At 40.1% G+C, this 25973-nt stretch overlaps 1 protein-coding gene across 1 annotated transcript in view; it reads left to right on the plus strand.

Moving 5' to 3' along the window:
* The first annotated feature begins 750 nt into the window (after positions 1–750).
* LOC102066482 (uncharacterized) overlaps positions 751–25973 on the plus strand; it is a 28933-nt gene continuing 3710 nt past the window's right edge. The window contains exons 1-8 of the mRNA XM_074538599.1: positions 751–845; positions 1358–1514; positions 8372–8495; positions 11176–11315; positions 11990–12079; positions 12742–12868; positions 13644–13738; positions 14377–14533. Coding sequence (XP_074394700.1) covers positions 1482–1514; positions 8372–8495; positions 11176–11315; positions 11990–12079; positions 12742–12868; positions 13644–13738; positions 14377–14533 — 766 coding nt within the window. The 5' untranslated portion in view covers positions 751–845; positions 1358–1481. The remainder of the gene's footprint in view (positions 846–1357; positions 1515–8371; positions 8496–11175; positions 11316–11989; positions 12080–12741; positions 12869–13643; positions 13739–14376; positions 14534–25973) is intronic.

A 25973-nucleotide genomic window follows, 5' to 3' on the forward strand; every position in this document is an offset into this window, starting at 1 on the left:
ATGTCAATTGTCCAATGATTTGTTATTGTGTAAAAACCTTTGTTCTTTGGTAAATCAGCTTCACTAGTATTTTTTGGTTTACAGTAGAAAAGACAGAGAGATTAAGACAGAGAATCAGAAATCTGAAGTTTATCTTACTTGTCTTACTGCTTGAGTTTCATGTTTACTAAAACTGCAATTCCAGAGCCTTCCTTAATTTGTACATACTGGTATTTTTCCTGGGAAAAGCAGCTCTTTCTGAACTCTATCTTGGGTACCCTTTACCCCTGCTCTCCTGTGTCCAACATCATGTGTGTGTGGCGATATATAATCACCTCAAAGGCACATTGGATGAAAGGAATTATTTGGACTAAGTCTAGTGCATTAAAATGGGGACTAATTCTAATGCATTGCAAAAGAGAAAAAGTGATAGCACTGCTTTAAGTTTATGAGTGCGGCATAGCTCATTGCCAGCAGAAGAGAAGGTTCAAGAAGGTCTTAGACTAGATTAAGGGAGTTTTACAACATGCTAGGCAAGATGATAGATTTTTTGGTGAACTCAGAATTGTCTTTAAAAGCTTACAAATTTTATTTCCTGACTTACAAAAGGTATCATATGTTTGGGCCTGAATTGAAATCTGTATATCCTACAGGAGTGTGTAAACCCTACCTTAGACATGATTAATAAAGCTCTTGGCAAGCCCAACTTAATCATCAAAACCTGTACAATCTTAATTTATGCTTCATCTTAGAATACTTTGTTTTATCTAGTGGCCTGGGGATGCTACCTTGAATACCTTTCTGAATGGAACAAATATGCTGACAAAGAAAATATTATGACAATTACTTATGAAGAAGTAAAAGAGGTAAGGTTGTCAATAGTTACAACTACTTTATACTTGAAGGGGCGTTTTATTCCTGAACCAATACACCCTTATATGTATCCAGGGTATCCAAGTTGGGTGTGAAAATTTTTTGTTTTAGGTGATGAAAAGGTGAAATTCAAACTTTAAAACCTTTGTAAAATTTTGCTTGTGAAAATGATTGTTGTTTTTTATTTATCTGTGATATAAGCCCAAATAATTATAAATCTCAATTGTCAGTAATATTTTTGGGGAGGAGCTTAAATATTTTCAGCAGTGTAGATTTTGCTCACCTGTAAATCATATATAATATTTTGTAATCTACAGGAAGGCAGCTCATGTCTCCTGCAAAATAATTATGGAGAAGAGGAACACTTTGGGTCACCCTAGTCCTAGAGAACTCTGTGAATACCCTATGAATGCAGCCAGCAGAGAGATATAGGGAAGTGCAAACACCTTGGAAAGCAGAGTCATTTGTTTGAAAGTCATGCCATATGTTACCTTTCTCTTTCCAGAATCCGGCCCTGAGTGTGAAAAACATAGCCACGTTCTTTGGAATTCCTCTGACTGAGGAACAGCTCCAGCTAGTGGTAGAGAGGAGCAGCTTCCAGTCTATGAAGAAAAACTCAGACAAGACCCATGGGTCATTTGGCAATATTTTCTTTCGCAAAGGTAGGAAGCTCCAAGGGGCTCAGAGGTGGAAATGTGCCACTCTCAAGGGCTTGGGCCATCCTTTGGTTCCTTTTCCTGCACTCACATTAGAATTGTAAGGTAGTGTCAAGCAGGGGATCACTGCTTTGCTTGAGAAGACTATCCAAGGAGAACTGGTGAGGAAGATGCACAGCAAGGCTCTCACAGCAGAGCCATTCCTGGCTGCTCACAGATGGCTGGCAGGAAGGAGGACCTGTCATGTGTCTGAATTCCTCTCCACCTCTGTGCCTGGATCACCAAGTGCCCAGCCTTTGGAGCTGGCAGCAATGGGCCAAACTCAGCCTGAGTGGAGTGACCACACTTTGTAGGAGAGCATGGGAATCTTCTGAGATGGCCCCTGCCAAATTCCTGATCACTCTTGCACACTAGAACTAAGCCAAGCAAGGAAGAATCCAGGTGGACACCAAGAGAGTGAAGTGAAGGGAGTAACCTTTGCAGTGTAGTGTGGGGGACATGGACATGAGAAGGGAATCTGGTTGTCAGAATCTATTTCTCCAACTTATGTAAAGAAATGACTGGATAAAAACAGAAGCTGCCAAAGGAGCAAAAAATCAGCTGTGGCTCCTGGCAGATGATTCTTAATTAATTCTTCAGGATCTTCCACGTTGCCAGTCATAGCTGTCTAGAGGAAAGGGATGGAGTGAAACAGGATTTTAGGCTGCCTTTTTGAAAATGGTGTCCTAGAGTGCAGTGTGTTCTTTTGCATTATAGCAAAAGATGATTCACATGTATATGGAAGTCCATTGATTGCATGAAATTATATTGGTATAGAAAATTTTTCATCTGGAAAATGGATGAACACAATTTGGTGTACCATGCAATAAAAATGACAGCTCTGTAGAATACAGACAAAATGAAATGTCTTGGTTTTCAAGAGTTTGTTCCTGCTCCTTTGAAGGTGGTGTAAGTGACTGGAAGAATCTTTTCACTGAAGATCAGAATGAGAAAATGGACAGAGCATTTGAAGAACATATAGCAGGAACAAAACTTGGGAAAAAGTTGAAGTATGACTTGTACTGCAAAGCCTGAAGAGAAATGAAATGTGGTTAGAATAAGAACTTTGCAAGGCAGACTCAGACCATCTGAATTCTATACACTGGAAACCTAGATCAAAGGATCCAAGTATCTTAGATTTAATGTAGGAATCATTGCAGCAGCCTTTACAGTGACAGTGACGAGCCTTTTGTTTTAGTGTGAGACTTCAGGCTACACTCATTTGCTGAAGAAGATGGCAACTAACTATATTTACAAAATCTTAATAGCCCTGTTCAGGCTGTCACCTGGAAGGAAATGCCTCTTTTCTTTCTAGAGAAATTCTATCTTTATAGATAATTTCTAATTATTTAGTATGCAGATTGTTTTTTCTTCAAAAATGTTTCCAATCAGTCAGCATCTTCACAGAAAATATCACTGGCCAAAAGAGGGATTTGACAGAAGTCTAATATCAAAGGAGATCCTCCATGAATTCAGCACAAAATGAATCAAAGCTAGAGAAAGCTGAATGAAGAGGAATATGAATCCGCATTTTTAAGGCTCCTCATCTCTCTGAATGTAAAACACCAAGAGGGATTTCAGATTATGGACTGAAGTTAACAGCCAAGATTCACTTGGAAGCACTCCTTTCTATAGGATCATAGAGCAGCTCGGGTTGGAAGAGACCTTGAAAAATCATCTGGTACAACCTTCCATGGGAAAGGGAGCCTGGGTGAGATTCTATCTAGATATCATGTCATGAAAACCTCCAGTGATGAGGATTGTACACCATTCCTGGAGGCATTGTTCCAGCAAATGGTTGTTCTTGCTGTGAAGAGCTTACTTCATTTATCAAGATTAAACATCCCCTGTTGAAACTTGACCTCACTGCCTCCTTTCTTCTCCATGTGGTGTCTGGTGAATAGGGAGCCTTTATCCTCTTTGTAACTGCCTTTCAAGTACTGGAAACTGTGTTGAGGATGTCCCTGAGCCTTCTCAGCTTTGTGGTCCTCCCTTGGAAGCCCTCTGTTTTCTTTGTGTCATTCTTGAAAATGCCTCTGTTGAGGCAGCGGTTGTCAGGAGTGATGGTGTGAGGCATTGCTCTACCCAGATCTCTTGTATTGACATTGGGATTTGCCGCTCTAGACAGAGTATTTCAGATTTTTCCAGGGACCTGCTCTGGAAAAATAAGGCAAAATTTGGTTATGTATGTACAGCTGAATTAAAAACAGGAAAAGTCTCAGCCAACACATTGATCCACCACCTGAGCAGATAAAGTGTAAACATAAAAGATAGAGATGGAAATAATGAAATATTCAAAGACTTTTTGTTTCATTCTTCCAAACCTGGTTGATTCTGCTTGGATGTAAGTGAACGTGCAGAGTTTTGGAAAGAAATACGATTGCTAGAAGTAATAGTTAGAACATTTAGAAAAGAAATGAATGGATTCAAAAGCAGAGGAGCAGAAAGTCCTGTGGCAAGGCGTCTTTGAACAAGTGCAAGTTATCTGTAAGTAAGCAGAAAGGTAGCAGATTCCTGGAGGAGAACATTCATAATAGCAGTGTTTAAAAACTTGATAAGGAAGAATCAGAACAGAACAGACACCTTAACTTGATACTTAGGAATGTAGTATCAAAAATGACAAAGCAATCAAATTTTGAACATTTTGAAGAAAATGAAAGAGTAAATTTAAATTATGTTGAAGAACTTTGTGATCCTCCTTAAGATACCTCTTGAGTATGCCAGTGACAGAAAATACAAGAGATGACAGCATTGGGGAGGACCTGAAATTGTGTGACTTAAGAGACACAAATTGATGTGGAGATGGCAATGTACAAATATGGTTATTGAAACGACAGTACTGGAAGTAGACTTAGAAATTCATACCACAGCAATAATAGGCATTCAGAAGCAATGACAGCAGCAGCAATACTTTCGGCAATATCCACTTGTTCCCATGGATATGATGAACTTGGTTGCAATAGTTTGCTTATGGTCTGGTACACTGCATATACTGGTTGAGAGCAGAACTGGGAGGGCAATTAAAGCAATCTCCTTTAGTGGTGAGTTCTGATCTCATTCAATCTTGTTTTTAACACTGGTGGGCAGACTAATATCATACACTGTATCATAAATGAGTGACTTGTAAAGTCTGGGGATCAGAATAGAGGGCTGAAAGTACTAGGAAAATGGCAAAGCAATTTGAAACATTACACATGGAGAAGATGAGGGAAGACAAAATTTAGTAAAGGTGAATGTAAAACTCTATGTTTAGAAAAGGGAAGCCAAAGTAATAGATACTTGATGGGGGTAAATCCATCAGGCAGCAACTGGCCTAAAAACACCAGAGGAATCGCTTAGCAAGGACTAACATGATGACAGTCCTAGAACAAAAAGGTTCAGATATTATTCTGCTCCTGCTGATCTGGTTGAAAACATGATGAACACATGATCTGTGTTTGCTGTTTTAATCTCTCCTGTTTCATCCCAAGGCTTGAATTCAGTCGCTTTATGCCCTTAATAATCTCTTTCTGAAGGACAGAGCTATTCAGAGCAGTAACACCTCATGTGCTTTTGCTCCTTTTGAGATACTCAGTGGGCCGTTGCATTCAGGTTAGGTGAAGAGGTTAAAGAATGGAAAAGGCCAGCATGCAAAAATGAATGTAGACAAGGAAATTTGATGAAGGAGTGACATTTTGATGGAGTGAAAAGTAAGCAGAGATGAGGCCAGTGAGTGTGAGAATCAATTCAGAAAAACTTGGGAACCTGTTTTGAAGGTAAGACATAATTGACTTACACAATAACAGAGTTCTCAGAGGTTTTAGTGTCCTGGTTTGAAGGAAGTGAGTTTTTTGGGATGCTGTGGTCAAACCAATAGGTGCTCAGATTTTAATATTGCCACCTGGTGTGGCCACTGAGGACATGGATAAGTCTCTGATAACACAGGGGGTTAAAAGCAGAGATCTCAGAGGGGGAAGCTCTCTTGGTTCCGGTTGGTGAAAGAGGTCAGAGCCCCCCTGCCCGGATGCGGCTGCGGGCTGGGTGGGTGAGGGGAAGCCATGCGGCCGTGTGAGGCAGGGCCTTGGACAGAGAGGAGAGGTGAAGGCCCCTGCAGGATGGGAGGGTGGAGGCCCCCCCAGAGAGAGAGAGAGAGGGAGAGAGCGCCTGTGCCTGTGCCTGTGCCACCTTGAAATTGGATATCATGTGCTGGCAGCATGGCCGAAGGAGAAGCGGGGGTGCAGCGCGGGTGCAGCGAGAGAAGGTGCCCAGCAGGGCAGCGCGGGAGTTCTGGGCAGGCAGAGCCCGAGATTTTAACCCTTTTCTTGGATGATGGAAACCTTACAAATGCTGATCCTCCTGGAGCTGAATGAGAAGAGAGATAGAGATGAAATAGGAGGAAATGGGCCAGTGTGATGCAAGTTTGTGCAAGTGAAAGATGTCCAAGAGAAGTTGAGAAGAATCCTACGTGGGAGGAGATGATGGAGTGGCCTTTGGCTGGACTTTTCTTGTACAGCCATGGACAGAACCATTTTGTTTTTCCTGTGACACAGAGACTGCATTTAGGGCGAGGCAATGGCTAGGAGCCAAGAGAATGCAGTGATGTTATGTAAAGCAGTGCGTGAACAGAGATGACGGGTGAGGAGGGTGGTGGGGGTGCCCTCGATCTTCAGTGAAGAAGAAGACCTCTTGAGACCCCTCAACCCCAGGGAGTGAATTTGGGGGGGACAGGTATTCCGAAAGTGAGAGACTGTGCTTTTTTTGGAACTCAGCAAAGCATCCTTAAAAGGGGAAACCTAGAAGCAGCTCTGGTCCATGGGCAGTGGTGAGAGCCTGTACAGGGAAGGAAGAGGTCACAATGGCAAATGTTCTCTGGGTTGTGGTTCCACATGTGACATGGAAACACACAAGGTTTCAACTGTGTTTCCTGGGGAAGCCTATGGTACAAGAGGGACTCCTCACTCCTTGATGAACTGAGAATTGATTATCTGAAGGGACGTGATGGACGGAGAGTTGGTTATCTGATGGGTGGTAGCTGAATTGAGAATCCAAGGTTTTGTCCTACCGTGACGTATTGGAAATTTGATCAAGGGAGGAGGAATGTTTTTGGAATGTTTTCATTCTGAGTTCTGTGTGTGTTTCTTTTTACATACAGTTGTAGGTTAATAAAGTTTTTTCTTTATTCCTAAGTTGGAGCCTGCTTTGCTCTAATCCTGGTCACATCGCACAGCAGAAACTAGGGAAAATATATATTCATGGGGGAGCTGGCATCGCACCAGCATCAAACCATGACATTTAGGTCTACTTTCTTACCATTTGTCAAAAAAAAAAAAAAAAAGAAAAAGAAAAATATCTTTCTTTTTGGTCTAGTCTATTTTGTTGCCTATGATACCTAAATACAGAAATTTTCACTGAAAATTATGTTTATATTGTATTTTTATCTATTTCCTGTAAAGAGAATGAGCAAGCCAGAAAAATTATATTAATCCATCTTCCACCTCATATCTTTTCCCCAGTCCATTTCCAAAGCAAAGTTAGGCTGAGTTTTCCATTCAGGTGCATCTTCTCTTTATGGTGTACTGCAAATGCTCCTGATGACAGCATTTCCATCCAAGGCAGACCTTCCTGTGGCTAACTGAGCAGCTCAGGGTTGTCCCTGAGGAGCACTGGGGCTGTTCCACATTGATTGAGCTGCACAGCCCAAGACACTTTGGCTGCTGAACAGACAGTGCTGGGACTGGGACTTGGATTGCTGGCATCCTCAGGATCCCTGGTTGCCCTGAGCCTCTCTAGAGAGACAGGGCTGCTCTGTCCCCCCTTGTGTGCAGCTCCTGACAGACAGACAGACAGACATATGGCTGTGGCAGCACTGGAGACCCTGCTCATGAGCAGAGAGCAGAGTCTGAGGGCTGAAGGAGCGGGAGGCACCTGTGTCCGCAGTGGCCCAGGGGACAGGTTGCTACATTTCATGTTGAGGTATTTTAGTGATCTGGCTCCCTCAGGATTCAGGCAGCTGGCTCCAAAGAAAATTTCTTTGGCAGCTGGCCTAAAGGAAAAAAAAAAGATTAATTTCTTGTTGCCCTTACTTTTTAGTATTGGAGAAGAGAAAGAAATTTTCCTCTGCAATTCAGAGTTATCTTATGAACAAAGAGCTGAAAAGAATAACTAAAAGAAAGCTTCCAGAAAGCATAATATATGAACAGTGTCTTCAACTTTTAAGAGTAAAATAGTACTGATAGAGAAAGTATCATTTCCAATAAAATGGTCTGTTTTAATGGTTCTGCATTTTTGGAGACCAGACAAATAATTTTAAATTATTCTTTGTAGGCAATTTTAAGCAATTTCTCGACTCTTGCCGGTACGATTTTCATTTGATATTTTCTCATGTTTAATAAATCTTGTGTCTAACATCCATTTATGAAGAAAGAGACAAGGATGTGATAAGAGGGTTTGATATATGGGTAGTGAATGAGACCCATAGTATATTCAAGGGCATGAAGGAAAGTGAAAGGTCCTTTCACAGGGTAATTCACCTTCCTGTATTGCCTTTCTCTGTTGGGATGACCAGTGGAAATACCCATTTCACCATCTCAGCACTCCTTACCTTCTAAAAAGGTGTCCTCCAGAATACAAATAACAGCCCGAGAAGGAAGAATTTCCTCCAAAGATATAATTATGGATATGAGGAGAGGCAAATAAAAGTGAAATAGTACAAGTGTATTTTGATTCACACGATTGCACTGAAACTTCACATGCAAGTGTCCCTCCTGTTAGATTTAATGACACAAAATTCTCAGATGTGAGTATTTCATCCTGAGAAATCTGATTTGGGTGATACCTGTCCTCAGGTCTGGACATTGCCTTACAGTGCCTGGATGCAGGACAGAGCCATTGCCTGCAAGGAACCTTTACCCTGGGATGTGTATCCATTAGAGGAGTCAACGGCAAGCCAGGTTGAGATCCACTGTCCAGGTATGTACTCCATACGTAGTACTTGTCCAGTTGGCAAATTGCACTGCATTAGTCACCAGTGATAAATATTTTCGGAAATAATATTTACAGGTGTTTTGTTGGTTTAATTTAACATTTTTAATCTTACTAGTTGTTGCCCCAATACTTCCTGTTGCTGGTATAAGTAGCATCAAAGACCAAAGACCTTTGCCAGAGACTTAAACATTGAATCTGAGCCTAAAGCCAGTTCCTTTACTGGGGTCACTGCAGTCAGCAGCTCATCATATGAAGTGCATGATAAACACTACTCACTGTAGCTCAGGTTATATTTTCACCACCTCCCTAAGCACTGATCAGTTGTCAAACAGGGATTGAGCTCATTAAAGAAATATAGAAATGAGTAATTTTTGTGTAACCACCAGGAAAACAGACCTCTGTAGTGCAGTCTGATGAGTGGCCCAAGAGTGCCTGTGCCCCTGTGCCCCCACTGGGCTCCAGCGGCCGGAAGCAGCCGGCCACACTCACAGGAGTGTCCTCAGCTCAGTCTCTAGTGCACTGAACATCTTCTCTCCCAATCCCAACATATTTTATCTAGCTTTGGGGAGAATGATGGGTGATATAATAAAGAAAAAAAGGAAATCCCAGCATCAAGTACTGGAAAGAGATGAACTGCCTTGAGGATTTTCAAAATGACATTTAAATTCCGATTGGCAAATCATGTCGTTCTATTTTGTTCTATTCTGCTTATAAACTCTGCATTGTACTCACATATTTTTGGCATGATGTTTAGAAATTATCTAAGCCATTTTCCTAGAATGCAATTGCATTTGTCTGCTTATCTGGTTTGTTTATGTTCAACTTCTATTGATTTCAAAGGTTCATATTACGTAAGCTCTTTGATAGGAGCTGAGTATATCTTTATAGCTTCAGAAAGAGGTAAGTTCTTGTTCATAGGGTCAAGAAAAAAAAAAAGATGAATAACAAACCAAGCACCTATTAAAGGACAATCCGTGGGTTTCTCCTTCTACACAGCATTACACACTGTGACAGAGCCTGTGTGTGAGAGAAAGAACAAGAATGGAGAAGTCCAGGAAAAAATTTATTGGTGTGGTAGATGAGGCAGTAGCAGCCGCCAACTCCATGCATCGTGATGAACTGCTCTTTTCTTACAAGGGAATTTTCTACCCTATCACTGTTTGTCCTCCTGAAACTTTCAAAGCCTTGGAGTCCTTTGAAGCCAGAAGGGATGATGTAATTTTGGCAGGATACCCTAAATCCGGTGAATATATTTTAATTCTTTTTATAAACAAGTTCCTGTAATAGTAAGTAATACAGTTTGTACTAAATATATTAAATATATATGATATGATACAAAATATGATATTATGCTAAATAATTGTATTTAGAATGTTCACCAAATTTTGTAAAACCGATTTCATTCTCAGAAAGTACCAGAAATTGTTTATGAATATTTGATATGGTAAAAAAAGACTGTGAAAAACATTCTGATTTTCTTTTCTATAGCATGTAAAGGTTTTTGTTATTTTTACTTTTCATAGTTATAAAGTTAAATGCACAAATTGGAGAGGTTTTTACACCGGAGGTAACTAGATCTCCTGATATTCCATGATCTACTCCCACATGTATGTTGGTGAAGTTAAGAGCTTTATATTTTTACAATGGAGCCTTTGGTACCTTCAAATGCTACATTCCATCTTCTTTGGTTTATTTCACACAGATGTAAGGAAATATCTATCAAAAATATTTTTGTAGTCCTTCAAGTGATTACATTGTTTTTAAGTATTCTTTAAGGAAAATCAAGAGGACATCTTTCCTAGGGTTGCAAGTTTACCCTACGCATTTCCTCAATCTACCTCAAAGCACTGGTCCACAGGAAAGCCAAGGTTTGGATCAGATCTGCCTCATATACACTTTAATCTTGCTGTTTCTCTCTCTTACAGCAATTGGTTCACACTGCTTTACAGTGGATAGTCACAGCTGAGAGGATTGTGAAGATTTTGCTATTTCATTGCATTTTCTTTTTGAAGAAATGTTATGCACTGGAATGCACTTGTTAAGACTGCAGTGAGAAAGATGTAGGGACCCAGCGTGCAGAAGTCAGGACATGGTAAATCAGAGATGGGACATGTATGCAGGGTCTTTGTTATCTTTTGAAGAAAAAGATAATAAGTGTGTCTAGGAAATGTCACTTCAGAGAGGTTTTACCTGTTGTTAAAGAAAACGTGTGCACAATTTTCAGATCTCGTTCTGCTCCTGTCTTGAAGTACTGTGACCCACCTTTCTTCAAAAGATAATCCAGCACACCAGAAAACACTTAATACATTAAGTTTTAAAGTATAGGGTCACCACCCCAATCTCCCTTATATGTGTCACAATAAAATTTATTAAATTAAAGCAGGTTTACCTACTTGAATCTCAGAGGTTCTTCTCCCTGATTAGTCAGTTTACAGTACACAAGTTATGGTGTACTGAAGTGTTCAAGTTGGAGAAATATGTCCTTATGAGGAGCAAAGGTAGGATCCTGGGTGGTGGTTGACCAGACAGTCAGCTGTGATTGTATGACATGAAAGGAGAGCAGGTAACTCACGTGGTAGTACTAGCACCTCTTGACTTCCCTGGTAAATCCATTTCTGTCCATTCTAAAAGTTTTACAACCACTTCTGTATTTTTCTTCTTTCAGGCACAAACTGGCTAAGTCAAATCTTAACTGACCTGATAGCCATATCTCAAAAGAAAACACCAGGCAGTGAAAGCAGTGTGAATGCTGAAGAACCAGAAGAATTCCCCTACCTCGAAATTGGAGATGCTGAGAAATATGAGGTGGGAACAGAATATGTATGGAAATGATCAACATTATGTGCTTCAAATACTGAATATATGATATATGATCTATTCTATTGTTTGATAAGAACTTGACCACTCCTCTTTTTGTGGCATCTGGTCAGGAGTAATCTCACCTGGCCTGTCAAATACTGAACACATATAAAAAACAGACACTTCATTGGGACTTGAGAGGAGGACATACCCATGAGATACATAAGAAGTTCAGAAATTCAACATAGCATCTTTCGTATTTAAGAAGAGCTTCATGAAGTGTCAAATCATGTAATATTAGCATTTGTCTTTTTTACTAGCTCTTCCTCTTCCTCCTCCCCTCTCTCAGTCATTGAGGAGCTTCAGATATCACAGAGACAGCTAATCCGTACCCAACCTCTAGATTTAATCCCTTCTCTACAAGAACAAGAGAGATTATCACTGAAGAGAACAAACGATGGATAGTCCTTTTTTTCAATTGCTCATGGGCTTGTGATGATTAGTGCTACTCAGAGCAGCCCACTAATATACCAGGCCAACACTCACTACAAGAAAAAAAAAGCATTGCAAGGAGGCAATAACTGTAGATAAGTTCATCAAGGCCACATTTTAGCATAGGTTAATGAAAAGATTACTTGTGCTAACTGAACTGTCCACTTTCCTCCTTCCAATTCTTCAAGCGAATGACCAAATTACCTTCTCCAAGATTTATGGTTACTCATCTCCGTCCTGAAAATCTTCCCAAATCTATCTTCCAAAACAATGCCAAGGTGAGTGCTGATTTTAATGTATTAAAACAAATACTTCAACAGATTTTTTTTAAGAGCCAATGTAGTACTTTCTTGCCAGTTTTCAGAATAACTCTTTTTTACCCAAGTGTTTAGCCTGGCCATTTCTACACATTTAAGGCTCTACATGTTTAAGAATTGCCATTCACCTCACCTAACCACAGTTTGCCCTTATTGGCTTCTTTGTGACAGTTTCCACAGTAGAGGTACAGGGTTTGAACGAATTCTCCGGCGGCAAAATGGATTTTGATAGGATTTCCTGTGGGAGGAATTTTATGGCATTGTTGCAAGTGAGGGCTTCAATGTGTCAAATTTCCATGAGAATTTATATTTTTGTGAATTTTCCCTGCCACTTAAATGATGAACTATGCTTGTATTGAGCAAAACATACTTAGATTCTGAATAAATAACTTGGTTAATCAGTTAAAGATAATAATTATAGGCAACCATCTTCTTTTGGTACCAAAGCAAAGTTCGTTACTGCATCTCCAGATCTGGGAATGAAATTGCTACTTCTGCAAGGAGCACACAGGGTATTAGAAATCCCCAACTGCAGTTATAAAATATATTATTGTTATTTCTTTTTTTATGCTGTAGTCTGCTATGTCTTTCCCTAATAAATAGTAGTACAATTTTTTTTCTAGATATTGTTACTGATTCGTAATCCAAAAGATGTTGCTACATCTTTCTACCACTTTTGCAATGGCCTGCCTACTCTTCCCTCCTACGAGACCTGGGATGATTTCTTCGCAGATTTCATGACAAAGAAAAGTACAGTATAATTTTTTGTCTGTTTCAATTGTCCAATGATTTCTTGTTGTGTAAAAACCTTTTTTCTTTGGTAAATCAGCTTCTCTAGGAATTTTTAGTTTACAGTACAAACCAGAGATTAAACACTGAGAGTTAGAATTCTGAACTGAAGTTTTGCATGCTTTCCTTACTGCTTGAGGATAAATATTTGTCAAAACTGGACTTCCACAGGCGTTTTTAATTTGTAGAAACTGGTATTTTTCCTGGAAGAGGCAGTTCTTCATTATCTCTATCTTGGGTCCCCTCTACCCCCTGCCCTCCTATGTCCATCATGTTCTGTCCATGGAACTATATAATCATCTCCATGCCAAATTGGATGAGAGGAATTATCTGGATTAAGTCTTGTTCATTAAAAAAGGGACTAATTCAAATGAATTTAAAAAACTAATAGGACTAGTTTAAAGTTTTGAGTTTTGGGTAGCACATGGGCAGCAGAAAGGAGGGTTTCAACAACCTTTCAGACTCGATTAAGGAGGTCTTACAAGATGGTTGGCAAGATGATAGCTTTTTTGGTGCACTCAAAACTGTCTTGAAATGCTAACAAGTTCTATTCATCTGACTTATAAATGGTATCATATGCCTGATCCTCGAGCAAAACCGATAATTCACACCCACAGAAGGGTGTGAACTTTGTTATAAACCCGATTAATAAAACCCTTGGCTGACACAACATAATGAGCAAAACTTGCATAATCTAAATTTATGCTTAATCTTTGGCTCCTTTTGCTTTATTTAGTGGCCTGGGGATGCTATTTTGAATACCTCTCTGAATGGAACAAATATGCTGACAAAGAAAATATTATGACAATAACTTATGAAGAGGTAAAAGAGGTAAGGTTTTCAATATTTACAAATACTTTATACTTGAAGGGACATTTTTTTCCTGAACTAATATACCCTCATATGAATGCAAGGTATCGAAGGTGTGTGAGACAGATTCTTCTTTTAAGAATCTGTTTTAAAGGGAAGAAGTGGTGAAATTCAAACTTTAGAAACCACTTAAAATTTTGCTTGTGAAAATGATTCTTGTTTTTTATTTATCTGTAAGACTGGATATGACTCTCGATACCATGGTTGTTTAGTTGAGGTGTTAGAGCATGGGTTGGATTCGATGATCTCTAACGTGTCTTCAAACCCAGTCATTCTGTGAATTCTGTAATATAAGCCCAAATAATTTAAAACCATAATCAACAGTAATCCATCTTTGAGAAGGAGCTCTTGTGTTTTCAGCAGGGTATATTTTACACAACTGTAAATCATATATAATATGTTGTAATCTACAGGAAGGCAGCTCATGTCTCTTCCAAAATAATTAAGGAAAAGAGAAACAATATGACCCACCCTAGTCCTAGAGAACTCTGTGAATACCCTATGTATGCAGCCAGCAGAGATACAGGGAAGTGCAAACACCTTGGAAAGCAGAGTCATTTGTTTGAAAGTCATGCCATATGTTACCTTCCTCTTTCCAGAATCGTGCCCAGGTTGTGAAGAACATAGCCACGTTCTTTGGAATTCCTCTGACTGAGGAACAGCTCCAGCTGGTGGTAGAGAGGAGCAGCTTCCAGTCCATGAAGAAAAACTCAGACAAGACCCATGGGTCACTTGGCAATGTTCTCTTTCGAAAAGGTAGGAAGCTCCAAGGGGCTCAGAGGTAGAAATGTGCCACTCTCAAGGGCTTGGGCCATCCTTTGGTTCTTTTTCCTGCACTCACATTAGAATTGTAAGGTAGTGTCAAGCAGGGGATCACTGCTTTGCTTGAGCAGACTATCCAAGGAGAACTGGTGAGGAAGATGCACAGCAAGGCTCTCACAGCAGAGCCACTCCTGGCTGCTCACAGATGGCTGGCAGGAAGGAGGACCTGTCATGTGTCTGAATTCCTCTCCACCTCTGTGCCTGGATCACCAAGTGCCCAGCCTTTGGAGCTTGCAGCACTGGGCCAAACTCAGCCTGAGTGGAGTGACCACACTTTGTAGGAGAGTATGGGAATCTTCTGAGATGGCCCCTGCCAAATTCCTGGTCACTCTTACACATTAGAATTAAGCCAAGCAAGGAAGAATCCAGGTGGACACACAAGAGAGGGAAGGGAAGGGAGTAACCTTTGCAGTGTAGTGTGGGGGACATGGACATGAGAAGGGAACCTGGTTGTCAGAATCTATTTCTGCATTTTACATTAAAGCAATAACAGGATAAAAACTCCTGCTGCCAAAGGAGTAGAAAGTCAGCTCTGCCTGCTGGCAGATGATTATTAATTAATTGTTCATGATCTTCCACTTTGCCAATCCTAGCTTACTAGAGGAGAGAGATGGAGGGAAACAGAATTTTAGGCTGCCTTTTTGAACACTGTCATCTAAAGAGGAGTATATTCTTTGGCATTATAGCAAAAGATAATTCACACATATATATGTAACACCTCTGACTGCAGAAAATTACATTGGTGTAGAAAAATCTTTCATCTGGAAAATGGATGAACACCAATTTTGTGTACAATGCAATAAAAATGACAGCTCTATAAAATATAAAATTAAATGTCTTGGTTTTCAAGAGTTTGTCCCTGCTCCTTTGAAGGTGGTGTAAGTGACTGGAAGAATCTTTTCACTGAAGATCAGAATGAGAAAATGGACAAAGCATTTGAAGAACATATAGCAGGAACGAAACTTGGGAAAAAGTTGAAGTATGACTTGTACTGCAAAGCCTGAAGAGAAATGAAATGTGGTTAGAATAAGAACTTTGCAAGGCAGACTCAGATGATCTAAATGCTATACACTGGAAACCTAGATCAAATGATCCAACCACCATACGATTACTCTACGAGTCATTGTAGCAGCCTTTACAGTGACACTGATGAGTGATGAGCATTTTGTTTTGTGGTGAGATCTATAGCTGCACCCATTTCCTGAAGAAGATGTCCACTAATGATATTTACAAATACTCAACAGCCTTTTTCCAGCTGTCACCTGCAAGGAAATTCTTCTTTTCTTTCTAGACGAATCCTGTCTGTGTAGCTGCTTTCTAATTATTTAGTATGCAGATTATTTTTTCTTCAAAAATGTTTCCAATCAGTCAACATCTTCACAGAAAATATCACTAGCAAAAACAGGGATATAACAGAAGTCTAACAAACAAGATCATCCATGAATTCGGCACAAATTTTATCAAAGCTAGAGAAAGGAAAAAGAAGGGGAATATGGATCAGTGTTTGTAGGGCTCTTCATCTCTCTGAATGCAAAATACCAAGATGGATTTTGGATATGGTCAGAAATTAAGAGGCAAGATTCAGTCAGAGGCACTGCTTTTTATAGGATCACAGAGCAGCCCAGGTTGCAAGAGACCTTGAGAAATCATCTGGCACAACCTTTCATGGGAAAGGAAGCCTGGATGAGGCTAAATATCTAAATATCATATCTTGAAATCTCCAGTGATGAGGATTCTACCTCATTTCTGTAGGCATTGTTCCAGCAAATGGTTGTTCTTGCTGTGAAGAACTTACTTCATTTATCAAGATTAAACCTCTCCTGTTGCAACTTGACCTCACTGCCTCCTTTCTTCTGCATGTGTTTTCTGCTGAATAGGGAGCCAATATCCTCTTTGCAGCTGCCCTTTAAGCACTGGAAACTGTAATGTGGGTGTCCCTGAGCCTTCTCAACTTTGTGGTCCTGCCTTGGAACCTCTCTGCTTTCTTTGTGTCATTCTTGAAAATGCTTCTATTAAGACAGTGGTGTTCTCAAGAGTGATGGTGTGAGACATTGCTCTACCTAGATCTCTTTTACTGCCATTGGGATTTCCCTCACTAAACACAGTATTTTAGATTTTTCAAGGCACCTCTTCTGGAAAACAAAAAAAAGTCAAAATAAGGTTCTGCAAGTATAGTTGGATTAAAACCAGGAAAAGTCCCAGCCAACTCATTGATCCATCAACTGAGCAGCTAAGGTGTAAAAATAAAAGATGGAGTGTGAAAGAATGAAATACTGAAAGATTTTTTGCTTCATTCTTCTAAAGTTGGTTGGTTCTGCTTGGACATACATGGACATGCAGTGTTTTGGAAAGAAATTGGAATGCTAGAAGTAACAACACTTCGAATATTTAGAAAAGAAATGAATGGATTCAAAAGCAGAGCAGCAGAAAGTCCTGTGGCAAGGCGTCTTTGAACGACTGCAAATTATCTGTAAGAACCAGAAAGGTACCAGAGGAGAACTCCATAACAGCAGCGTTTAAAAACTTGAGATGGAAGAATCAGAATAGAACAGACACTTTAACTTGATACAGGGAAATGTAGTAGCAAAAATGACAAAGCAACTGACCATGGAACATTTTGAAAAAAATGAAATAGTAAATAAAAATTATGATAAAGAATTTGGTGGTCCTCCTTAAGATAACTTACCTCTTGAAAGAGCCACTGACAGAAAATAAAAGAGATGACAGCATTGGGGAGGACCTGAAATTATGTGAATTAAGAGACACAAATTGATGTGGAGATGGCAATGTACAAATGTGGGTATAGAAACGAGAATACTGGAAGTAGACTTAGAAATTCATGCAACAGCAATACAAGGCATTCAGAAGCAATGACAAGAGCAGCAATACTTTCAGGAATACCCACTTGTTCCCATGGATATGATGAACTTGGTTGCAATTGTTTGCTTTATGATCACACTGCATATACTGGTTATTAGTAAAACTGGGAGGGCAATTAAAACAATCTCCTTTAGTGGTGAGTTCTGATCACATTCAATCTTGTTTTTAACACTGATATTATGACTAATATCATACACTAATCTAATATCATACACTGTATCATAAATGACTGACTTTTAAATCTGGGGATCAGAATAGAGGGCTGAAAATACTAGGAAAAAAGGCAAAACAATTTGAAATGTAACTCATTGACAAGATTAGGGAACCCAATGTTTAGTAATGGTAAGTGTAAAACTCTCTATTTAGAAAAGTGAAGCCAAATGAGCAGGTACTTGATGGGGGTAAATCAGTCAGGCAGCAACTGGCATAAGAACACCTGAGGAATCACTTAGCAAGGACTAACATGATGACAGTGCCAGAAAAAAAAGGCTCAGATCTTATTCTGGTCTTGCTGATCTGGTTGAAAACCTGACTTTGTTCTGATTTTGCATTTTATCCTCTCCTGTGTCATCCCAAGGCTTGAATTCAGTCCCTTTGTACCCTTAACAATCTCACTCTGAAGGACAGAGCTATTCAGAGCAGTAACACCTCATGTGCTTTTGCTCCATTAGAGATACTCAGTGGGCCCTTGCATTCAGGGCGGGAAGGAGATGGAAGAAGGGAAGATGGAAAAGGCAAGGATGCCAAAATGAATGTAGGCAAGGAAAGTGGATGAATGAGTGACATTTTGAGGGAGTGAAAAGTAAGCAGAGATGAGGCCAATGAGTGTGAGAATCAATTCAGAAAAACCTGGGAATCTGTTTAGAATGTTAGACATAATTGACTGACACAGTAACAATGACTCTCAAAATTTACTACTTCAAGGTTCTTACCAGGTGTCAAAAGAAAAAGAGCCTTTTCTTTTTGGTCTAGTCTCTTTTGTTGCCTTGATGCCTCCCCATGGTTTTGCATGGGAAATATTTATGGAAGTGATGCAAACTTCTAGCCACTAGAAAGCTGGACACTCCTCTGTGAAAAACACATGTTAAAGTAGAAAGCCAGGAACTTCCTCTTTCTCTTCTGGCCAGCAAAGAGGGAACACGCCCTGTCCCCCCGTCTTGGCCAGGCTGGGCTGGTTGGCCGTGGGGCTGGGCCTGCTCTCCCTCAGGGACGACTGCCGGCCTTCCCCCCTATCAGATGCCAGGCAGGGGAGGGGGTGCCGTGGGCCAGGCCAGGGCTGCCATTTCAGGGCCGAGCTGATCCCGCCGGCCCTGCGGGGAGCAGCCCCTGGCCAAGCCAGCTCGGCCAAAATTCTACCATTGCAACCACCAGGCAGTCGTGGTAGACTTTTGAGCAAAATTCTCCCCTTTCCACCCCTTCCTCCCCTGGCACGCTGCTGTTGAGTTCTGGCCTGGCTGATTTGATCCTAGCCTTCCCCCTAGCTGCAGTTCCCACTGTCTGTAGCACTCATCCCGACCATCAGGGTCAGGTTGATCATCTGCAGGCCCCAGGTGAGATATTAACTCTTTCAGTGCTTCAATCCTCCCTCAAGAGAGAGAAAGGAACAAGAGACAACCATGTAAAGAAGCAGCATGAAGTCATCGAGGTTAATGAAGGAGTAGTCAAGTTCCACATTGGAGAGATGAGGATTTGTCTTAATCTTGGGGCTGAAATCCTCTGGAAAAGCTGAGGAAAAAGACTCTTTTTCCCTATAATGCATTAAGGTATGGGGAGATGAAAGTGTTCAAATTGTGGATACTGAGCAAAGGCCTCCATGCTAATGTAAGCAGATGTTAAAGTAGCTGTCATTCTATGAGAAGTTTGAGGAGAGAAGGGTGATTCTGTGCCCCCAGGAAGAGAAGACAACCTCTGTTCCCAGAGATGAAGATGATTTAAGAGTCAGATAATGAGAAATTTTCCCTTGGAACAGCTCATCTTTAAAACAGTACCCCATAAGTTGACATGGCCCATAAACACAGCTGTGGAAAAAGCTTGTGGAAAATAAAAGGGACTTCACGATTGCAGATTTCCCCGGGCGGCTCCTATTCATGACAAAATTGAGAGCCACAAGAGAACTGGTTTTTTTCTTGTGGAGAAGTCTCCATAACATTGACAAGAGGGGGTTCTCTCCCTAAGTGAACTTAGGAAATACTATTCTAGAGGTGGCAAATTGGGTGAAATTTTAGTTCTGCTTCTTTCATTGTCAGTGGGAAAGAACAGGTTGTGGATGGAGGAGAAGTGTTCTGAAGGTTTAGTTCTGATTCTTATTACTCCTTCTTTTAGTTATTGTTAATAAAATTTTCTTTATACCCTTTAATATTTTGAGCCTGCTTTGCCTTTCTCCTAATCCTACCTCACAGCAGGGAGTTCACTGGTGAGTGGCCAGCAGCAAACCTGCCACATGCCTAAACAGAGAAATTTTCACTGAAAATTATGTTTATATTGTATTTTTATCTATTTCCTTTAAAGAGAATGAACAAGCCAGAAAAATTATATTAACCCATCTTCCACCTTATATCTTTTCCCCAGCCCATTTCCAAAGCAGTTAGGCTGAGTCTTCCATTCAGGTGCATCTTCTCTTTATGGTGTACTGCAAATGCTCCTGATGACAGCATTTCCATCCAAGGCAGACCTTCCTGTGGCTAACTGAGCAACTCAGAGTTGTCCCTGAGGAGCACTGGGGCTGTTCCACATTGATTGAGCTGCAGAGGTGTACATGAAAAATGAAGTGGAATGGATGTCCTACTGGTGTCTTGATCATTTCAGGAACCAATTGGCTTGAACAAATGGTGAAGGAGTTGGCAGATGCCAAAAATGCAGAAGAGGAAATGAAAGAGAGAATAAATGCTGAAAAGAAGCTAGAGATATTTCAGCATCTAGAATTTGGGGATTGTGGGATATATGAGACAAGCATGGAAATTCTGGGTACAAGAAAGAGCAAGGTATGCTTGTGTAAATAAGTGGAGTAATCTGATATTATGTCAAGCTTTGATCTGATCGGGGAAGGTGACCAGCATGAAATAGACTCTAGTATTCTAGAGGAAAAGTAAAGATGAAGGAGGATCTGTGATAAATAGGTATGATTCATGCTGATAAAATTGAAAGAGTAATCAATATTGGTACCTTAATTAATATTTGGGAATAGTTAAAAGTTGTAGTGCCAACAAAGTAAGGAAGAGGAGGGGCTCCACCCCTCTCCCGAAAGATGCTCTCAAGGACCACAGGAAAAGGCCGAAGATGCAGTTGCTAAAAATGAGCAAAACCTGGTTGGGTCCCAGAAAATGCTAATTATAAGGGATTTATTGCTTTGATATGTAGATGTAGCGATATGTTACTCTTGGCTTACATTATACTGGCTTGGTGCACATGTGTAACGCAACGGTGAATTAAAGGACACAGTGGTGGAGCATGAACGGTAAAGGTGGTGATGAGGACGGAAATAGAAATATGACAAAACAAAAATGGGAGAGATGGTGTTAACAAATGGCATATGAGGAAGAATCTTCACTTGGCAAGCCTGTACGCGATGTGGCAAAGGTCCAAGAGCCCTGCACTCCGTACCCTGCAGTTATCTTTTGCTTATGCGCTATTATTGGAACCAAATTATCCCTTATTTATATATTTTCTAAACTATGAAATTAAAATTTTTGCTATCTCAAATATAGTTTGGGTTTTTTTTTTTTTTAATGATGGGGTAATTGGGCAAAAATAAAAGGTCCTAGAAAAGTTTATAACACATTAGTTCTCTGGCCCAAAGGGCCTTTTAGAGAAGTTAAGAAAATCCACCCTGATCTGGTACTGAGGATTAGTTATTTTTCATCTCCGTTTCAGTACCATCTATATTGTAAAGGCAACATTAGTAGTATCATGCAGGCTGGTACATAATTTTGTTTCCTGGCAGTTGCTTCATACCTGTCATGTAATCCTGACATAATAGGTCACATGCAATCATGAAGGATTGTTCCTCTGCATTTCTTTATGTGCCTTTACCCCCAGACAGCAGTCCCTGCCAGTCTTCAAAAGTTCTCCTGCACTGATCATTTTGATGGACCATCTTGCCACCAGGACACTGAGTCTGAAGTTCTCCTGGAATAGCCATAGAAGGGTCCTGGACAGGGTGCAGTCCCTTTATTAAGTGTCCTTAACTTGCATTCCACTGTGCCTGAGTTCCTCTGAGCTTGTGGAGACAGGCTTTGGATGAGCTGATGCCATGGGAGTATGTGGGCAGGGTAATGTTTTGATTCCCCCTTCATTGCTGTGCTGTGCTCCTTTGTGAGTGTGCAGACAGCTTTGGCCTCATAACCTAAGCCATCCTCACCCCCTGGGCTCAGTTTGAAGGCTTTGATTCTCCTCTGATCAGATCCACGCTAATTTATGCAAAGGGGAGAATGACACATATGACATTTCCATTTTAGAGCAAATCCTACTTTATGCCCAGCTTCTCATGGGCTCAATCACAGAAGCTCAGGACATCTCATGACCTTTGCAGGCTTTTCTTTGCTGTTATTGTTGTTGTTGTTGCAGATGAATGATCAGGGCCATTTTAAGGTACCTTCTTGAAGGCATCAATCATAATGGAACTACCTAAACACAGAGTCGGTTATTTTTGAGCACTAATATATGGAAGCCTTCTCCAGAGTTCTACTGAGATAAATGCAGATCATAGAAATAAATATAAAAGCATATCTGTTCTTATTTAGCATTTGGGAGCGCATGTTTTGAAACTTTCATTCTTTGAAGCTGTTTCATTTAACAGGGAATGGATCTGCATGAGCAGAACTGTGCACCATGTAAGGGCCAGCTGGCACTGTCCTGTAGCTGTCACAGAAATGTCTCCAGCCTCCTTCTGCAAAGCTCCATAACCAGGTCTGGTCAGTGTGGGAAGTCAGAAACCTTCAGAGTAACGGTGGTGGCTTGAACAACAAATACCATTAATCTGGAGAGAATCAAATAATTTTATCTGGTTTTGTTTGCTTTACATCTCTGTATGTTTTAAAGCTGCCTCAGAAATTTTGAATCAGGTGATGCTTTCTTGTCAGTCTCTGGGTTCACTATTTAGCAGGATCACTGGGTCTTATATCACATAGGTGGGGCTAGGCACTTCTCCTCCTGTCTCTCAGCTCAGGTGTCATGAGCGATGTCTGTATCAAAGGCTCACATTACAAAATCTTGATGCTGCTTCTTTTTTTATCAAGTAGTATAATTGCCCTCAAAATCCCTCCTCATGACTTATGAGTTCTAATTATATTTTTCTCTTCAAATAGAGGGTTTGGCTTTTTTTTTTCCTCTAGTTCCTAAGGATAAAATATGCTTCCTGGAAATAATTGGCCCGACTGCCCTTTCTTGCAAAAATACACTGGAAATTCTCTGGAAGTTGCTCTGGAATATGTTTTTCATTTTGAAAACCCTACTCCAATGGTAAGCTATTACATCCCATGACACTAATAAATTACAGGTCATTTTCCCTCTTTTTCCAACCTTAGGGATGACTGTACCAAATAATTCTTTTGCCAGCAGGTAAAAATACTAAATAAACACATTTTTTTATCTTTAGTCCATGACAATTTATTTTCAAGGGAAGACAGGGAAGAAAAATTATGTAAGTTGCTTTTTGCTTTGCTAGGGTGGCTGGTTTCACATCACAAATCAGCAAAAGTGCTGCTTCATAGGACAGCCATTTTTAGCTGATGTCAGTGAAATAAATGGAGCAGGTGATGCCAACTTTGTGCCCTTTGGCACTCATTATTGATCAGATGGACCAGGCCATGTGATATCCACTGGTTTCAGATTATGCCTGTACATAGGTAGTCTTTCTATGCTGACAGTGTTTTACAGAAAGCAGGGGGGTGAAGGGAAAAGCAAAGGATTTTGTATGGACTGGAAAAAGTAGATGTAAAAATGTAGGGCTAGATCATCCCATGGGCACAGCATTATGGCTCAGGGACCAGGGAGAGCCCTGGATCTCCCTTGAATCCCTTGGGGAGAGCAAATGGCAAAAGCATGCAGGTATGTAGTTGCTTGTCTGATTCCTTCCAGTGCCCAACAGGCAGCAGTCAAGAGATGGAGATAAGAAAGGATGGCATGTAAATTCTTGGCATAAATTTTGAGGGAGAACTATTTTCTCATTTTTTGTGACATATCTACCCTTTTGCCAGAGACTTAAATCTTGAACCTGAGTCTAAAACCAGTTCCTTTACTGGTGTCACTGCAGTCAGCAGCTCATCATGTGAAGTGCATGATAAAGTCTACTCTCTGTAGCTCAAGTTCTATTTTCACCACCTCCCTAAGCACTGATCAGTTGTCAAGCAGTGATTGAGCTCATTAAAGAAATGTAGAAATGAGTAATTTGTGTGTAACCACCAGGAAAACAGACCTCTGTAGTGCAGTCTGATGAGTGGCCCAAGAGTGCCTGTGCCCCTGTGCCCCCCTGGGCTCCAGCGGCCGGGAGCAGCCGGCCACACTCACAGGAGTGTCCTCAGCTCAGTCTCTAGTGCACTGAACATCTTCTCTCCCAATCCCAACACATTTTATCTAGCTTTGGGGAGAATGATGAGTGATATAATAAAGAAAAAAAGGAAATCCCAGTGGTAAGTACTGGAAAGAGATGAACTGTGTTGAGGATTTCGATCATGACTTTTCAATTCTAATCTGCAATTCATATAGTTCTATTTTGTTACATTCAGTTTATAAAATCAGTGTTGTCGACACAGAATTATTGGCATGATATTTTAAAATTATCTAAGTCATTTTAGTAGAATGCAATTGCATATGGCTGCTTATCTGGTTTGTTTATGTTCAACTTCTATTGATTTCAAAGGTCTTTGACTGGAGCTGCATATGTCTTCACAGGTTCAAAAAAAGGTAAATTATTGTTCGTAGGGTCAAGATAAAAAAAGAACAACACACCAAGACTTTATTAGTGGACAATCTGTAGGTTTCTCCTTCTACACAGCATTTCACATTGTGACAGAGCCTGTGTGTGAGAGAGAAGAAGAATGGAGAAATCCATGAACACATCTGATGATTTCAGAGATAAGGCAATGATAGCTGCCAGCTCCAAGCATCGTGATGAACTGCTTTTTTCTTATAAGGGAATTCTGTACCCTACTACTGGTTGCTATCCGGAAACATTCAAAGCCTTGGAGTCCTTTGAAGCCAGAAGGGATGATGTAATTTTGGCAGGATATCCTAAATCCGGTGAATATATTTATTTTTTTCATAAATAGATTCTGTAACAGCAAGTAACAAGGTTTGGACCAAATATAGGCAGTATATATGATTTATAGCTACAAAATATGATATATTACGCTAAATAATTGTATTTAGAATGTTTAACAAATTTTTTAAAACTGATTTCATTCTCAAAAAGCACCAGAAATTCTTTATGAATATTAGATATGGGAAATTTTCTAAAAAACTGTGAAAAATATTCTGATTTTCTTTTCTATAGCATCTAAAGGTTTTTGTTGTCTTTACTTTTCATAGTCATGAAGTTAAATGCACAAATTGGAGAGAATCAAAACACAGTTTTTTACACCAGGGGGAACTAGGTCTCCTCATATTCCATGATCTGCTCCCACATGTATATTTATAAAGTTAAGAGCTTTATGTTTTTACAATATAGCCTTTGGTACCTTCAAATGGTATATTCAATATTAATTTGTTTAATTGCCATAGATGTCAGAAATAGCTATCAAAAATATTTTTGTAGTCCTTGAAGTGATTACACTGTTCTTTAAGTGTTGGGAAATCAAGAGATCATCTTTGCTAGGGTTGCAAGTTTACCCTACCTATGGCTCCTTCTGCCTCAGAGAAATGGTCCACATCAAGCCAAAGGTTTGGATTAGTTGTGTCTCATATACAATTTAATCTTGCTGTTTCCTTCTTCCAGCAATTGGTTCACAGTGCCTTATAGTGGATATTCACAAATGACAGGATTATGAAGGCTTTGCTTTTTCTTTGAACTTTCTTTTTGAAGAAATGGAATGCACTTGTTAAGATTGCAGTGAGAAAGATGTAGGCACCGAGTGTCCAGAAGTCAGGACATGGTAAATCATAGATGGGAGAAATATGCAGGCTCTTTGTTATCTTTTGAAGAAACAGATAACAAGCTTGTCTAGGAAATGTCACTTCAGAGAGGTTTTTCCTATTATAAAAGAAAATGTGTGCACAATTTTTTGATCTAGTTCTTCTCCTGTTTTGAAGTACTGTGACCCATCTTTCTTCCAAAGATAATCCAGCACAGCAGAAAACACTTCATGAATTAGCTTTAAAGTACAGGTTCATCACCCCAGCCTCCCTTATATGTGTCACAATAAAATTTATTACATTAAGGCAGGTTTTCCTAGTTGAATCTCTGTGGTTCTTCTCCCTGATTAGTCAGTTTACAGTATACAAGTTAATTGATGGCGTACTGAAGTGTTCAAGGTGGAGAAATATGTCCTTATGAGGAGCA

This window comes from Zonotrichia albicollis, chromosome 3 (genome assembly GCF_047830755.1).
Source record: "Zonotrichia albicollis isolate bZonAlb1 chromosome 3, bZonAlb1.hap1, whole genome shotgun sequence".
NCBI lineage: Eukaryota > Metazoa > Chordata > Aves > Passeriformes > Passerellidae > Zonotrichia > Zonotrichia albicollis.